The sequence below is a fragment of the Cnephaeus nilssonii genome (assembly GCF_951640355.1).
Source record: "Cnephaeus nilssonii genome assembly, chromosome: 9".
Lineage (NCBI taxonomy): Eukaryota > Metazoa > Chordata > Mammalia > Chiroptera > Vespertilionidae > Cnephaeus > Cnephaeus nilssonii.
The window spans coordinates 71852514-71869951 of NC_137080.1; the positions used below are offsets into that span (position 1 = coordinate 71852514).

Genomic DNA, 17438 nt, shown 5'->3' on the forward strand with positions numbered 1-17438 from the left:
TGTCTGCACATTGGAATCAGTGAGGGCTCCTGCTTCTAGATATTGTGGTTTAATTGGCCAGAGGTATGGCCCAGAATTAGGAAATTTTCAAAGGTTATCAGGTAACTTTAATGTGCAGACAAGTTAAGAACCTTCTGATGTAAAACCCATAATCTGGGACATGGCAAGTGTTAAGAAGGAAGCAGATAATAGCCATCATTAGAGTTAGGGACTGCAGGGTGCACCATGAGAAAAATAAAATAAAAAGGATAGAGGACAGAAAATATTCCCATAATCCAAGGGGCGTTCAGGAATAGAGGAGCCAGTGATGGAGGTTAAAGAGTAAGAAAGAGGAGGGAGGAAATGTGGAGAAAAACAGGGTATTAAAGTCCAAAGAAGGCATTTTCCAGATAGAAGTCTTCAGTGATAAGTATAATAGGGGAGGTGAAATGGGAAGGGGATTGTAAACAAATTGAGTGGATTTTGAAATCAGTAGGCTATTTGTGATGTCAGTCAAGAGTATTTCCAACAGAGTGGCAAAAACAATACTTAGATGCATTTTTAAATTTTATTTTTCAATTACAGTTTACATTTAATGTTATTTTGTATTAGTTTCAGGTGTACAGCATAGTGGTTCGACAATCATACTTTACAAAATGTTCCCCCCGCTGATATTTCCAGTACTCATCTGGAACCATACATAGTTATGAATTACTAGAGGCCTGATGCACGAAATTCATGCACTGGGCGGGGTGGGGGTGTCCCTCAGCCCAGCGTGCACCCTCTCCAATCTGGGACATCCCTCTCACAATCCAGGACTGCTGGCTCCCAACCGCTCACCTACCTGCCTGCCTGCCTTCCTGATTGCCTAATTGCCCCTAACCGCTTCTGCCTTTCAGCCTGATCACCCCCTAACCACTCCCCTGCCAGCCTGATCGATGCTTAATTGCTCCCCTGCTGGCCCAATTGCCTCTAACTGCCCTCCCCTGCAGGCCTGGTCACCCCTAACTGTCCTCCCTTGGCATCCTGGTCGCCCCTAACTGCCCTCTCCTGCTGGCCTAGTCACCCCCAACTGCCCTCCCCTGCTGGCCCAGTCACCCTTAACTGCCCTCCCCTGCAGGCCTGATCACTCCCAACTGCCTCCTTTTCAGGCCGGGTCCTTCCCAACTGCCCTTCCCTGCAGGCCTGATCACCCACAACTGCCCTCCTCTGCCGGCCATCTTGTGGCGGCTATCTTGTGTCCACACGGGGCTGGCCATCTTCTGTGTTGGAGTGATGGTCAATTTGCATATTACCTCTTTATTAGATAGGATTATTGACTATATTAGCAAAGCTGTACCTTACATCCACATGATTATTTTGTAACTGCCAATTTGTACTTCTTAATCCCTTCACCCTTTTTTTTTAATTAAAGAATGGGGATTTGAAGAATTAATTTCAAGGAAATTTCAAGAAGTCAATAAAATGAAGGAAAGAATACTATAGTGTGGGTGCAGCCAAGGATCATATCCTAAAATAGGTGATTTGAATCTTGAGTTGAATTGGAGAAGAGAGATATGGGGTTAATACCCCAGGGGAAGGACAGATTCTGGAGACAGGTTTGCTAGGGCTGTGTCTTGGAGACATTTGATGAAGGAATGTGATAAGAAATTAGATTTGATGCAAGGATCATAAAAATTTTAAAAATATATTTTTATTGATTTCAGAGAGGAAAAGGAGAGGGGAGAGAGAGATAGAAACATCAATGATGAGAGAGAACTGCTGCCTCCTGCACACCCCCTACTTGGGTTCGAGCTGGCAACCAGGGCACATATTCTTGACTGGAATCAAACCTGGGACCCTTCAGTCCACAGGCCAATGCTTTATCCCCTGAGCCAAACCAGCTAGGGAAAGGATCATAACATTTTAAAACAAGAATAATTGTTACAGATTCAGAATCGGGTTTGACTCACCAGAAAAAAAAAAAAATCCACCTCAGGCCCAGTGAGCTATAATACTTACCTGTGATTATTCAGTGATATACCCTGGGCTTGTGAATGTAGTTTAAAGTAGGTGACATATAATTTACTAGCCCCACATGGACACTTTTAAGAGTATTAAAATGCTAAACTGAACAGCAAGCTAACACAACAGCTGTAAATCAGAACGATACTCAGCAAACCTTGAAATATGCTCACCCTGTTTATGAGGAAACAAACAGATAGATGCTCAGTCCAGTAAAGGTAATATTGGTCTTTACATGCTTTTTATAGATGTGTTTTATATTACCATGATAATATAGAATATGGTATTACATTATCATGATAATGTAGAACATTGCTTCCTCGGCTCTGTTGTGCTTGAAGCAGGCACCTGGCCTTCTGGGTCTTTTATATTTCAGCTTCCCCCGGTCTAGGAGTGCATTTTCTATACATTAGACTCACAATAAGTTCTCTGATAATTCCTCTATTCCTCAACTCTGTAATCTATTTAAAACTTTTAAAAGCTTTACCAGCATTCTTACTGTTCACTGGTGAGAGCTCATTTTCTGCAAGCAAGAAAGAGCCAGCTGACTGCTATTCATAGCAGAAAGCATAACCTACATTCCCCATCTGTGGGTGCAGCCAAACCGTGTGATTGTTGACATCCCAATGATCATTATTTTTCCCCAAGCTTTAGTGTTCCTGCTGAAAGCAGTGCTTTCTGCAGGCCAGCCTTTCAGACATAATAAAAAGTGAAATAACCATGCTTCTGCCCAAAGACTTCAGACAAGCACTCCACCTTTCCAAAGGCCTCGGAATACCATAAAAATTGGCTGCATCCATTTGATCTAGGGCTTTTAGTACAAGTTACTTTTGTGTCAAGCACTGTAGTACAGAGTATTCAGTCTATTTATTTATTTTTTATTGCAGAGTCCTAATGTATTTCACTAGCACCATAGTTACCAGAGGAAAATAAATTGTATCAGGGACTCTACCAGTTCAGGGGATTACATGCATGACAATAAATCAGTGACAATGAGCTGTGATTTCAAGTGACCTCGAGCTTGAGCTCCTATAATAAACAGAATGATATCACCATGGTTAGAGTTTCACCTTTTATTAAGTATTAAAGTGCAGACAGATATTTTATTTTATTTTATTTTTTTTGGTAAATGACAACATTGCACATCACTGTCAATAAACTCCAGCATGGAGGGGACATTGACATTTAGCTCAGTTTCCTACATGGTCCAGTGAGTCATAGATTAGACAATGCTCTCATTTGGGTCTTCTTGGTAAGTGTGGAACAAAAATGAGAATGGGTTGGTTTTGTTTGTTTGTTTATTTAGTTTTATAAAAGAAAATATCAAAGTATTTTACATGGTTTTCATAGCTAAGTCATAACCAGTATTTACAAAATTTATTTACCAGTATTTACTGTGGAGATCAAAGTACGTTACATTCTGAAGAATCAATTAAACACACATACACACACACACACACACACACACACACACACACACACACACACCCCTGTGGTAATAAATGTGGTTTCTTCCCATGGTGTGGAGGCTATAAAAGGAGCACTTTATCTGTTTTAGTCCCTTTGTCCCTTTCTCTCCTCATGTGTTTCCCATCTGAACATGTCCTGTTTTTCCTAGGAGTCGTGGGGGTGCCATTCCGCCTCCCTTACCACCTGGACGAGGTGTTCTCACTCCTCGAGGGACCACTGTGACCCGGGGCGCTCTCCCAGTGCCCCCTGTAGCAAGAGGTGTCTCTACCCCACGAGCTCGGGGGACCCCAACGGTGCCAGGATACAGGGCACCCCCTCCTCCAGCCCACGAGGCTTATGAAGAATATGTAAGTACCCTCGACAAGGCGGTTGTTAGGAAGATTTTAGTTAATTGAGTAACAAGCTAAGCCTCAAAGACTTATATGCTATGAATCTAGCAGATGATGTTTGTTGCAGAAAGGGAATGTCATCTGCAACAGAATTTCAACAGTGCACGTACTAGTAAACAGCAGCATTTTGAGAAAAGCTTTCATTTTACAAGGTGCCTCGATTGTTGTTAGTACCAGTTAAATAGCTTACATTTTAAGAATGAAACTATCCTGAGGTTTTCTTATCTTTATAAGACTCCATCAATTTCCAAATGGAAATAATTGTGAACATAATGTGAATCGTCATATATTCAGATGCTTCTCCTGGGATATGATAAAGGTCAGCATAAAACACTCAGAAGTATTTGACAAGTATAATATGGTTATATTATAAACGTTGGTAATAATGTATAACCATGCAACTGGTCTTTCATATAAATAACCTTGCTTTCTCTTTCACTATATGAAAGATATGGGATTGGCAGATATGAAGAATTTTAAAAAAATGTACAATGAACAAAAGAAACACGGCATCTATAAACATCTCCCTCCCTTCCCATCCACTGTATCCTTGATACACCCTTTGACCTTTCATCTAGTTTTCTAGTATTCCACAGGTCACATTGTATTCTAGTTCTTGTATCCACTCCCCCTACCTGATAGTGAAAATTTTAAAAGTTTCCTATTCACTCGTGTGATCAGAATAAGTCCATTGTAAATGTTAAATTGAATTGATGCAAGCCAGATCATAATTCTGTGAAACAGATTAATTTTGCCATCAACCTCTTCAGTGTTCTCATTTCCTAATCTAGGTGTTTGTTTCATTCAACCACCCATAGACATGCTGTCCTCTTAAATGTCCCCTGTAAATGATTACTTATTAAATATAAACTCATCAAGGATACTTACTGTCACATGCTGGGTACTCAAAACATATTTTCTATGGACTGGTTAATAACCAAGTAAAACTTAATCCTACATTCAAGTGAACATGGTTGATAGGTATCAATAAGAGTATATTAGTGCTTAGAGTGTATTAATTATTAGGAATAATGTTACTGCTTAAATAAGAAACATTGACTAATACCTGCAAGAGTGATGAAAAATTATTGTTATAAATCCATTTCTACTGGAAAAAGGGAAATGTGTTCATCTAAAGCAGAGGTGGGGAACCTTTTTTCTGCCAAGAGCCATTTGGATATTTATAACATCATTCTCGGGCCATACAAAATTATCAGCATAAAAATTAGCGTGTTATGCCCTCGCCAGTTTGCCTCAGTGGATAGAGCGTCAGACTGTGGACTGAAGGGTCCTGGGTTTGATTCTGGTCAAGAACTGGTACCTTGGTTGCAGGTTCGATCCCAGCCCTGGTCAGGGTTTGTAGAAGGCAACCAATTGATGTATCTCGCTCAGATTGATCATTCTCTCTCTCTGTCTCTTCCCCTCCTTCCACTCTCTCTAAAAATCAATGGAAAAATATTCTTGGATGAGGATTAACGAAAAAGAATGAAAAAATTAGCCTGCTATATTTGATCAAACATTAAATTAACTCACCCCTAATGCCTCGGCAGGGCCAGACCATACGATTTCTCAGGCTTTATGCAGACCCAAGGCTGGATGTTCCCCACCCCTGATCTAAAGTATCATTTATATAACATCAGGTCTCAACGTTTAAAATTTTAGACAACCTGGAAATTTCAAAATCAGAAGCAAAAAAGCATATTCTACCCTAAAATAGGCCCTCAGGCCAGGAAAAACAGAGCTGACTTTTGGTTCTGCCCTCTTTTCCCTGAGACATAGGATGTAGGAAATGAGTACTTGCTAAATGAATGAATTAAAATCCACAACGGGAATGACGGGATCATTTTTAATCTCTGAAGAATCTTTTCCACTCTACCATCTTTATGTACATTGCCACCACGGTATTTTTCCCTTCTAAATAAAGGCTTCAACAGTTATGTCTTTATTTCAAAAATTAAAAGAGAGAAAAGCTGTTCAGGTCATAGAGGTCAATAGTGTTATTAATCAGATAATCTACAGGGCATACACGGGGCACCATGAAAGAGAACAAGATTGGCAAAACATTGTAGCCTTTCACATGCATTCCAGTTTACAGTGAAGAAATCATTGGAATACAAAGCAAATAAGAGTAAGCTACAGACACATGATCTCACTCATTTATGGGATATAATGAACAACATAAACTGATGAACAAAAACAGATCCAGAGACAGAGAAACATCGATCAGACCATCAAACCTCAGAGGGAAGGTAGGGGAGGTTGGGGGTAAGGGGGAGAGATCAGCCAAAGTACTTATATGCATGCATATAAGCCTAACCAATGGACACAGACAACAGGGGGGTGAGGGCATGAGTGGAGGGGGATAGGGTGGGTAATGGGGAAATAAGGACACATATGTAACACCTTAATCAATAAAGAAATTAAAAAAAAACATCAAGAGTTTGTAGAAATGTGGATGGAAAAGGTTATATTCTGAAAGGAGAAATCTAGGAGGAGGGTGTTTCTTAAAGTCAAAGAAATTATGTAAAGTCATGTAATCTGATTTTTAACTTAGATTTTAAAGTATCTAATCCCTTGCCTTCATTCACTCAATCATTTCTAAGCCTGTATCTTATTTCAGGCACTGTTCTGAAGGTCCTGGAGATGTAGTTGTGAACAAAGACCAAATATCTGCTTTCGTAAAGCTTATATTTAGTTCTCGTCACCGACAGATGCTGACTGGCTGGCGGTCTCTCAGTCTAATCTAGATCCCCAGTTGGAGGAATCCTTTTGTCAGGTGTCTCACACTAGTGAATCAGCTGTGACAATAGGGCGAGAGTTTCTGAAAATTATGCCTGGAATCTACCAGTCATCAGCCACCAGTGAAGAGGGGAGGAATGGGGTGAAGTTCACAAAATATAAGCATGGTTATTGGGGACCTAACCCCAAGGGTACCATGGGGGGACACTATTTTCCAGAGGAGAAAATATTATGAATTTGGCAGATATCCCAAAATAAATCTATGATAATGTACTGTTGATAACAGGAAAAAGTAGATAACTGTTTTGTAAAAACTCTTTTTTGCTATATTTTTAAAGCCTGTCATATGTTGTATTTTAATTCTTTTTCTATAAACTAGTCAATGAGTACATACAAAGTTTAATGCATGGCTGATAAGCTGCTTACAACAACCTCAGAAGTCTCAGTACCAAGCCCTGATTAACACTCAAGAGCCTCTACTCTGCTCTAATTTTAAACTATTGATTTCTCTGTAAGGGTAGGAAAAACAAAGTTAAAGTGTCTTGGTAACAAAATAATAGTACCATGCTGAGTTGGTGGTGAAAATCTCTAGGAGTTCTTAACTTTCAAATAAAATTTCTTAGAAAAGGTTTCCCTTTATTACAGATGACACCACAAGCCATTTCACTCTTCTTACTTTTCCTTCTCCCCTGCTGAGTCTGAACCTTAAGCTTCTGATCACATAGAATGTATATGGGTGATCAAATCCACTCCTTGCAACTTGCCTGACAAGAAACAGCTTACTGTAAGTGAGATTGCTGTTTATAACCATCATTAGTGTTAGCTTCAATCTTTAAAAAAATGGGGATTTTAGTTTGATACACATCCTAATCCAGACTTAAAGTATTTTAAAGCTTCTTTTCATTGACCTTCTGCTAAGAAGAGTTCCTTTACATTTTACAAGTCCGTCACCATGATTGAAGTAGATTTAGGGAATTGAAAAGTACGTTTTAAAAAAACACACCCACACAACAAAATATGAAGCTGATTAGCTCTACAATGGATAACATGTTCAATGGGAGTCAACTAAAACTTAATCTTTTGAATACTTACTAGGTTTTGGTCACTGAATATTAATTCACTTGGTTTCATGATAGCATGGACAATCTAGTAGATGGGAAACTGAGCCTTGGGATTGAGGATGGCATCCAGTTTTCTGTTTCCAAAGCTTCTGTGCCTGTCACATTATTCTACATATTCTTTGTCATGCTGACATGCATATACTACCACAGGTCATGTGTCCTCCATACCTTGCATCCAGACCACTGGTCAGTGTTTGGATCCCCTTAGTGATATGTAGGACATATCCCAGCCCCGACAAGAACACCTCCCACTATGGACAGCTCAATTCCTGCAGAAACTAAGCACTGGAAATATGAAAACTGTGTCCAAATAGACTTTGTCTCTACTCTCGAAAGCATGCCACCTAGTGGGAGAGACTAAGGTTAGTCTAACTTTTAACATACAATATGTAATTGCTGTGTAGGGCTCTTATCTTACTCTACCCTCTATTAGAAGTAATTTTTGTTATCTCCTCCCACTTACAAGATTAAACATCCTAAACGCAGAAAGTGTTTCTTAAATGTATGTCATCTTTGTAGTTCTAAGTGCTTGGTAATAGCCATTGAATTGAACCTACTGATGATTTTGTTAGAAAGATGTTACATATATATAGTGAATATATATATATATATATATATATATATATATATATATATATATATATATATATATTTTATAAAAATAGTAAATAATGAAAGCACAACATAGCATATATTAATGCCAAAGAGAGACTACAGGGTTGGGTAAAAGCAGGTTTACAGTTGTTGGTATGGAAAATAATACAATCATTAATAAATAATAATACAAGAATAAACTGTTTTACATACAACTGTAAGCCTACTTTTGCCACACATTGTATATCTGCTTCTAAAGGGAATTATCACTATGGCTATGGGTGTTTTTAAAAACCTCTAAGAGGGTAAGGAAAAGAATAATAGAAAACTAAGATGAATGAGTATAACTCTGAGAAGTAGACAGAAGAGGCAGGAAGTTCCATGCAAAAAAAAAAAAAAAAAAAAAGGGTAGAAAAGGGTCCATTCAAAGCAAATCTAAATCTGAGAGGGCTATTTGGGAGACAGAGTTCATTTAAGATAGCAGTAGAAGTAATATTATAGTTACAGGATACCTCAAATTCTGACATTATAACTTCTCTTATTGTAATAAAAGGGTTTTTGAGCGGAGGATAAACTAAGGTTTTAGGGAAATTTATAATTCTCAATTGCTTAGGGTGAACTGGAGAATAGAGTGAAAAAGGGGTAAAAGATTTAGGGGATGAACAAGAATGAGGCTCACTGAGATGTGGCCTTGGCTCTGAGCATAGGAATGGATTGAAAATATCAAGGTGAAGGATAATACTGAAGATGGAAACAGAAGGGTCTAATGACAAGTGGATGTGGGGGTGAATAAAAATCAATCAAAGCTCATTCAAATGTGTTCGTATATGAGAGTGGGGAGACAGAAGGGAGGGCTGGGGTGGGAAGGGTTGGGCAGTAAAGGATTGACCTTGAAGCAAAAGAATCTCCTTTCCAAGACTCTGAGAGGGGCCTCATGAGTGTGCTCAGAGGATCATGTCTCTAGTTGCACAAGTAAGGTATTCTACCTGCCTTCAATTGAGATCATTTCCCCACCAGTCACACTTCCCCTCAGGTCAGGTGGGGTTAGAGTGGACAAGGCTATTTGTGAGATTTTGATATTTGTGAAGTTTGTGTGGGAGATTCATTTAGTTTGCATTTAGTGGAATATTTTTATTTGTATAAATTACATGTTCCTAACACTCTGCTATAGAAATGATTCTAGGGATACAGTTGCTAGTATTCATGGATACACGTGTTCATGGACCAAGGTCAGACTATTTGATGGTTTACGGCAGCACTGGTGCAGAAAGTTGTGTTTAGTGATGGAGAAACAAGTTTTGAACTGTATTGGGCCAGATTTGTTCTGTGTAAACCTCTTCCATATCATTCAGCTCAGCTATAAAAAAACTTGATAGAATTTTACCTGATTTTGACAATAATCCTAATAGTCTATAACATACCAATTAATAACTTGTGAAACTGAAACTTTTCAAAACTTTATAAAAAAATACCAAACTTTTCTATCAGCCATGCTAGAGAGGAAAAAAAAAAACAACTTGAATTTTCTGTCCTAACTTCAGAAAATATTGTAATTTTAGAAGGTGATCAAAAATAATTGTTCCAAAATGTGGAAAAATAGTATAGCGGTATATCAAGTAGTTAGTTAATAAAAAGGCTATATCACTTTCAGGATTTTGTAAGGTTTATAAGATTTCAGCTTTTTAAATTTTGCAATTAGTTGTGATTGCCTTTCTCATTCAAAATAAATATTCACTTTCATGTTTAATTTGTATTCATAGTTTTGTAAACTTTTTCTAATAGAATTCATACTTGTATAATCTTCAGGACCCACAAACTGTGGATCTGCCATGCCCTCCCCTAGAAAAAAACAATGCCAACGTTTTTAGGGAAGTATATATGGAGGGCTGGAGGAGGGGGCTGGGTATTGTTTAAAGAAAATATTGACTATGTAACCTTAGCTTCTTTCTAGTACTGAAAGTCTGTCTATACTGCTGTGCTTAGCTGTAACCATGTTGGCAGCGTTAATAAGTAAGAGTTGATGCTGTCTTTTTAACAAATGTTGAATGGGAAAATTAAATGCGCAGATAAAGGCACATAACATCTGCAAGTGTCCATCAGAATGTCACACCCTGACATAAACCGACAATATAAATATCGGCTTCAATGCTTCAATGCTCTCTTATTGTTTACTAGGGGCCCGGTGCACAAAATTCGTGCACTGGGCAGGGATCCCTCAGTCCAGCCTGCCCCCTCTCACATACTGGGAGCCCTCAGGGAATATCCTACAGATGGCTTAAGCCCGCACCCCATTGGGAGCAGACCTAAGATGCAGTCTGGCCTCCCTTTGCTTGAGGCAACTGGGCTGATCAGGGGAAGGCGCCAGCCCCATCACCCTGCTGCTGCCAAGGTATTTTCATCAACACAAACTCCAGTCCCTTCACCATGAAAAAATTACAACTTTCTTTAAGCATTTTCAAGATGTGTCTTTCATAGGATATGACATTTCTTTCTTTATTTTTCTTTTTATCCTCACCTGAGGATATCTTTCCATTGATATTTTCCCCTTCCCTCCTATCCCAAGCTCAGCTGCTTCCCAAGCCAAAAGCCTCCTCCCCAGGCTTTAGGCTTGGGAAGGGTCCCCCCCCCCCCAGAACCTCCAATCACAGGCTCGGCACCTCCCTAAGCCTAAAGCCTCTGCCCCAGGTTTAGGCTTGGGAAGGGGACCCCCGCCCCTCCGATTGCCCACGCCTCAAGCCTCCGCCCCAGGTTTAGGCTTGGGAAGGGGACCCCTACCCCTCCGATGGCAGGCTTGCCCCTTCCCAAGCCTAAAGCCTCCGCCTGATGGTCGGCTGGGAATGACCTGGGTGCCAAGGAGTTTCCCAGGACCCAGGTATGTATGCAAATTAACCGCCATCTTGGTTGGGTTAATTTGCATACTCACTCTGATTGGCTGTGGGCATAGTGAAGGTACGGTCAATTTACATCTTTCTCTATTATTAGGTAAGATATGTTGGTGCAGCATGGAAAAAGAAAACAATAACAAAAACCCCCGAGGTGCACAAAATAATTTCTAGTTTCCAAAGACATAGATCCAATTTATTTTTAAATTACCTCATATTTTCTCCAATGATTAACACTCTGATATTAAAGAGTTATATGGGGCACAACAAAGCAAGAAGAGACATGAATTCAATGCTACATAAGAAATTTTGACCAAGTACAATCAATCATGTTAACCTAATTTATAAAACTCATTTTGACAAAGTTTTGAGGTGCTTTTCTCTCCATCAGTCTTAACAAAGCCTATTGGCATTCCAGCCCATCTTATCATCTAATTCTGACTCTGAAGCATCCTTCCAGTAACAAAGAGAAAACTAGAAAAATTCACTGGTAAATCAATAGTCCTTAAAATTCCATAAATGAGTTCAGGCTGCCAACCTTCAATTTCATGTATATGGAACATTTTTTTGACAGGAGAGGGAAATAAGTATTTAATGATAATTGAAATCAATTCTTGTGCCATTTTTGTGGAAGGAAGGATTATGAGCCTGATCTATATTGCATTTTGAGGGAGCCACATGTGGTGGTTTTCTGTGTAATAGCCAAGAGCCTTCCCCCAATGAAGGGAAACTTTTATTAGAGTTTCTAGATTGGATATTTGTATTGCATTATACATTTTTGTTTGAGTTTCATGCTCTCTTCTCTTCTTAGTAGATGGTAATTTACCAGAATGTATTGTAAGGTTTTGTGTTTTGAAATGTAACTAATATCTAAAATAACCAAAACATGTGAGGTTAATGAATTTTTTTAAATGATAGAATGGGCATAATACTACTGAGGTCCAACTCTCCATAGAATGACAGCATTTATTTTTATTTTTTAAATATGTTTTTATTGATATCAGACAGGAAGGGAGAAGGAGAGATATATAGAAACATCAATGATGAGAAAGATTCATCAATTGGCTGCCTCCTGCATGCCCCGCACTGGGGACCAAGCCCGCAACCCAGGCATGTGCCCTTGCCTAGAATCGAACCCGGGACCTTTCAGTCCACTGGCTGATGCTCTATCCACTGAGCAAAACCGGCTCGGGCTGATAGTGATATTTAAATGCTATTAAAATATTAAATGGCTGCTCCTCAAATATAAGAGGCTATCTTTTAATATTGTGTGCATTTTCTTCTGAAGTTGAAACTTAAATAAAACATCCTTCTTCTTGCATTATGTCTTAGATATTTTAGTCATCTTAGAACAGATGCAGATTCTTTTATTGGCCACAGCACACAGGATTGTAGCCAAACCTGTGTCTTATAATTACGTGATGACTAATGCCTTTTGTAACACTTAGAGGATGAAAATTGGTTTCCTCTCTGTACCTTTTGGAGATGACTGTTAGCTGATGGAAAATGTTATGAAGTATTTTAGAGTTCCCTCCAGGCAAGGCTGGGGAGAAGAACGTCATGATGCTTTCGCAGCATCAGCAACAGACATGGGGAGGAGAGTGGTGGCAAAAATGCCAAAAACAGCTACCTCAGCCTTAGGGAACTCCATCATGCTTTCGTTTTTAACATTATATTTTAGGTTATATTATCTTTTAGTTGTTGTCCATACACATGGCCTAAGGATTAGTAATGAAAGTGAGTTGGGCCTTTATTTTTACAAGAATGTTCTTACAAAGCTTTGCTGGGTACAAATTAATAGTTTTTACATCGGACTGATTTTAATGAATGTATCCCAACTGAAAAAATTAAGACCCTGTACAGGGTGACAAGTCATACCCAGGAATCCTAAAATTTATTTTTTTTCTTTTGTTGTTTGAAAACCATTATTCTTCATGTTTTATCAACACCACCCTTATAATTTTCTGGCAAGGAAAACTTAAATACAACTTGCCTTACTAGTTAGATTGTCAGTGGTTTTTGCAGACAACCAAGTAGGAATGGTGAAATAGGATTGAGTTCTTGTCTAGATGTTGGCCCTCTTCCATTATGGATTCCTCACTCAGTAGAAAACAGTGGCTGCTAACTCCATCAGCCACGGATCTTTGTTTTTTGTGATATATGAGGTAAAGCGTTTTCCTAGGAAGTTACAGTTACAAATGTTCTTTGCAGTAGTTTTTTAATCATCTCAATGTTTGAATTAAGACAATTTCTCCCTATAATTGAGGATGGGAAACTGTACTTTCCCTTTATATGAAATCATATTATTACTCAATTTGGCAGTGGAGGGACACAGGTATCACCCTCATTTAACCCGTTCTGCCTTGTATTTCTTAAAGGCAAACTAGAGAATGTACCAAAAGCAGGCTTTTGATTTCTTCACATTCCTTCATGTTTTTACATCCATTCTTCTGCAGAACCTCTGGCTTATACACATTCTTGTAAAGTGAGTTGCTCTCTGTTTTGCACCATCATGGATACCAGCAGAATTGGATGGCTGTAGATGGCAACTAGTGTGAATACTGGATAGAAGGGTTAGGATGCTGGAGGTGACCAATTTGTTTTGTTTTTCAGGTGGTCTTTTCTTCTTCTCTACCTCTATGGAATCCTGAAATCTTTGTTTTTCTTTTTTCTGTTCTTGCTGTAAGAAAAAAAATTAAAACGACAAACACACACAATATGAATCATGGGGATTGTGTAACACAGAGAGTGAGAGAGGTTTTGCTTTTGCTATTCTTGCTGTTCTTCCCGATGCTGCAGCACTAGATGTGACTACTTGAAAATGAAAGCCAATGCCCTTTGCTGTAATTTCGGCCCATGTTGTAGTTTCTGGTGATCAGCGATACTGCAATAATTTTTTTATTAAGTAATACTGCTGGAAGTTATGCCTTTGCAGAATAGTAAATAGTAAACCAGCCAGAATGGTAACTGCTACCCACCACTGATCTATTCAGCTGGTCTGCACCAGAACAGGGCACCAGTTGGTATCCATTCTGCTTGACCAGACCTCAGATCTGATTGGTTGGGGCCTGCGCCATTCTGGCTGTGAAATGTTGTGCCACTTCCATACTGGTGAATTCTAGCAAAAATACAGTATAAGAGATTTTCACAAATAGACAAATCAACCAAGCTTAGCGATTAGAAAGATTCCTTAGCCAAGCCATTGGGAAGTTGTCCATGACAGATGGTTGCCCAGCACCAAAACCTCTTTTATAGCTGATGGCACTTGTGACTTCAGAATTCCCAGTACTGCCTGTCATGCTGAAATTCATCACAGTCTCTTTCCTGTCCCAATGTGCCCCACATCTGTAGAGAGAGTTGAATATAATCTAGTATACCTCACCTACCACGCTTCATCAGTTATATAGAGTATCTTGAAGGCAAAAGACCATCAAGCACTTTGGGATGTTATTAAGGGCTTATCCAGTCCACTACATGATTTTAATGTTAAAGAAATTAAGGTTCAGAGAATGATGACTAAACCTAAGTCACACACATGGTAATGCCACTCACAGGTCTCCTGGTAGTCCCTACAATGCTTTTTTAAATGGACATTAAAAAAGAGGGGGGAAAGTACAAATGTATTCACTCATGTGACTCATGTGTCTTCCAAGTAACTAGACTGACCATTTGGCAGCATGTTGAACTGAGTTTCAGCTTTTCTAAAATTTACAGGAAGTAGAAAAAGAGGATGACATAGAAAAATGTTGGAGCCTTCACCTCCAGCAGATCTAACAGTGAGATTCATGGGATCCAAATTTCTCTTCTTATGGTGTCTTCTCTCATAAGAATTCTGAAGGCCTTGTAGAAGGCGCGCGTGCGCGCGCGCGCGCACACACACACACACACACAAACGCACACACTTAATTTTTTTAGCTACTGATACTCTTAAAGGAACAAATAATTGCCAAAAGCAAAATATAAACAGGAGTATAGTTTACTGTAATGTAGCTAGTATAATCTGGATGTAGGAAAAGGTTTCAAGAGATATTTTGGGGGATTTAGTAGGTAAAAGAATACTTACTCATTAAGCAGGAACTGACATCCTCTATGTTTGAAGCCAGATTTTCAGCAAACATATCTTTTGGGTTGTACATTCCCATTATAAGTTAAAACATTTTAAGCAATGCATTATATATAGAACAGAATTATACATATTACAGTCTAAATACAGTGAAACAAAAATATTTTTACTTCATATCTGTCTCATTTAAGATTTTCTTTTATGTAAGAAAATATACTCTTAAAATTTAGACAACAGATAGTTTTCATATGTAACTTAAGCACCTCCTGTCATCCAAAATAAATCTACCAAATTCCCTTCCTCCCAGAAAATAATCTCCATGAAAATTTCTTCCCAAACTAACAAGATTTATCCAGCTATATTCCCCCTTTTTTTTTATGCTAAGCTCTTTACAAGGCTACCATAACACCGCGTTTTCAGCTTTCATTCCCAAAACTGTCTTAAACCTTGACTCTCTGATTGACATATTTGTTTGGGAGTGTCCAATTTTTTGTGGACCTTTTATTTAAACAGTATACCTTTTCTTACTCCCATGCACCTATACCAGTCATCAAAGTCTTCCAAGTTAGAATTCCTACTGATTTGTCTACTTCTATTTAATTGAACCTTAAAAATTCAAAAGTCATCTTTAGCTACTTTCTTTGCCTTGTTTCAAATGCTAAATTTTGATTAGTTTTTTTTTAACATTATCAATCTCTCCCTGTTGCCCAGACTATAAAATCACAACTTCTTAATTTTAATACATCATATTATGAGATGATGAAAATAATTACTTCAGTTTTATGAGCTTACTTATAGTTAACTGTGTTTCCTTTTCAAATGAGAGTTGACCAAGAATAAACATAAAATAAATTATCAAGCCAGAGAAAAAAATCCTAAATTTATATACCAATAAAGTTAGCAGCAACTTTATAAATTCTTAGTATGTTAAAATATATTATGCTATTTGATTCAATTCAACTTGACATTTACTTGAATGTCCATCCTATATTATGCTAATTTCACAGGAAGAAACAATGAGAGATTTAAAAAAAGGCAGTCACCTTTAATAGATGTCCATTGTATGTTAGGGCTTTAACATACATAATCTCATAATAATAATAATGGGTAAGTTCCATAATCCTTATTTCCCATTAAGAAATTTGAGGATCAAAAAATTAGATAAAAATATTAGCAACCTGTCTGATAGCAGAGACAGGTCTGTCCTCAAAATTAACAGCTTGTTAGATTCACACAGATAAAAGGAACATTTCCTGGCTTTAAAAAGGCAACAGATACCTCACCTAGACAAAAAACAAAGCTCACAAGTTCAGTGCAGAGTTTACTTTGTGAGGGTGGGCTGAAAACTTTATTATTAGATAAATGCTGATGTTTTCCTGACCTACCTCACAGACTGGGTGTAAAATAGTTATGACACCTTCTGGAAATCCCACTAAACTAAACATGTCTGTAAAATTTTTTATTTGCTTTGCTTCCACTCAGAAAGTTTGAAGAACTGATTAGTTCCATTGCTATCTATTTGATATTGTGTTCATATAGAAATTTAGGAGGAAAACAAACAGTACTCTTGATCTTTATAGTAGTCAGACTGGAGCAGTTAAATGCACACTGAAGTTCTTTGGAAATCTAGAATATTAAAAGTAGCCAAAGAATCCAACAATGGTAATAATAATAATGATACTGAGAACAGAAGCAATGGATATAATTAAGTACTTATTATAAGCCAGACACTATGCAAAGTTCTTTACCTTTAGTGTTTAATTTTTACAACAACTATTATGGTGATACTAGTGTCCCAGTGCACAGATTCGTGTACATTGAAAGGAAAATTAATTAGAAGAAATATTTTGACATCATTATTCACACTTTCTCTATAATAGAAGTGTCAACCAAATTCACGATCAACAATGACAGATCAAAACACACATGTGCAATTGGCACCAGTGAGAGTTTTATATGTATTGCGTATGCGCGAGTCAACTTACCTTTTATATATATACTAGAGGCCCGGTGCACGAATTCGTGCATGGGGAAGGGAGGCCTTCAGCCTGGCATGCGCCCTCTCACAATCTGGGACCCCTTGGGGGATGTCCGACTGCCAGTTTAGGCCCAGTCCCCACAGGTGCCAAGCGGCAGGCAGCCAGGGTGGAGCCTGAGCCAGCTCTGTGCTGCTTGCGCTCATGATGGCCTGTTCCGC

General features: G+C 38.4%; 1 protein-coding gene across 1 annotated transcript in view; it reads left to right on the plus strand.

The window, feature by feature from the left end:
• Positions 1 to 17438, plus strand: part of KHDRBS2 (KH RNA binding domain containing, signal transduction associated 2) — a 520521-nt gene that overhangs the window by 336943 nt on the left and 166140 nt on the right. The window contains exon 6 of the mRNA XM_079781604.1: positions 3602 to 3800. Within this exon, the coding sequence (XP_079637730.1) occupies positions 3602 to 3800 (199 nt within the window). The remainder of the gene's footprint in view (positions 1 to 3601; positions 3801 to 17438) is intronic.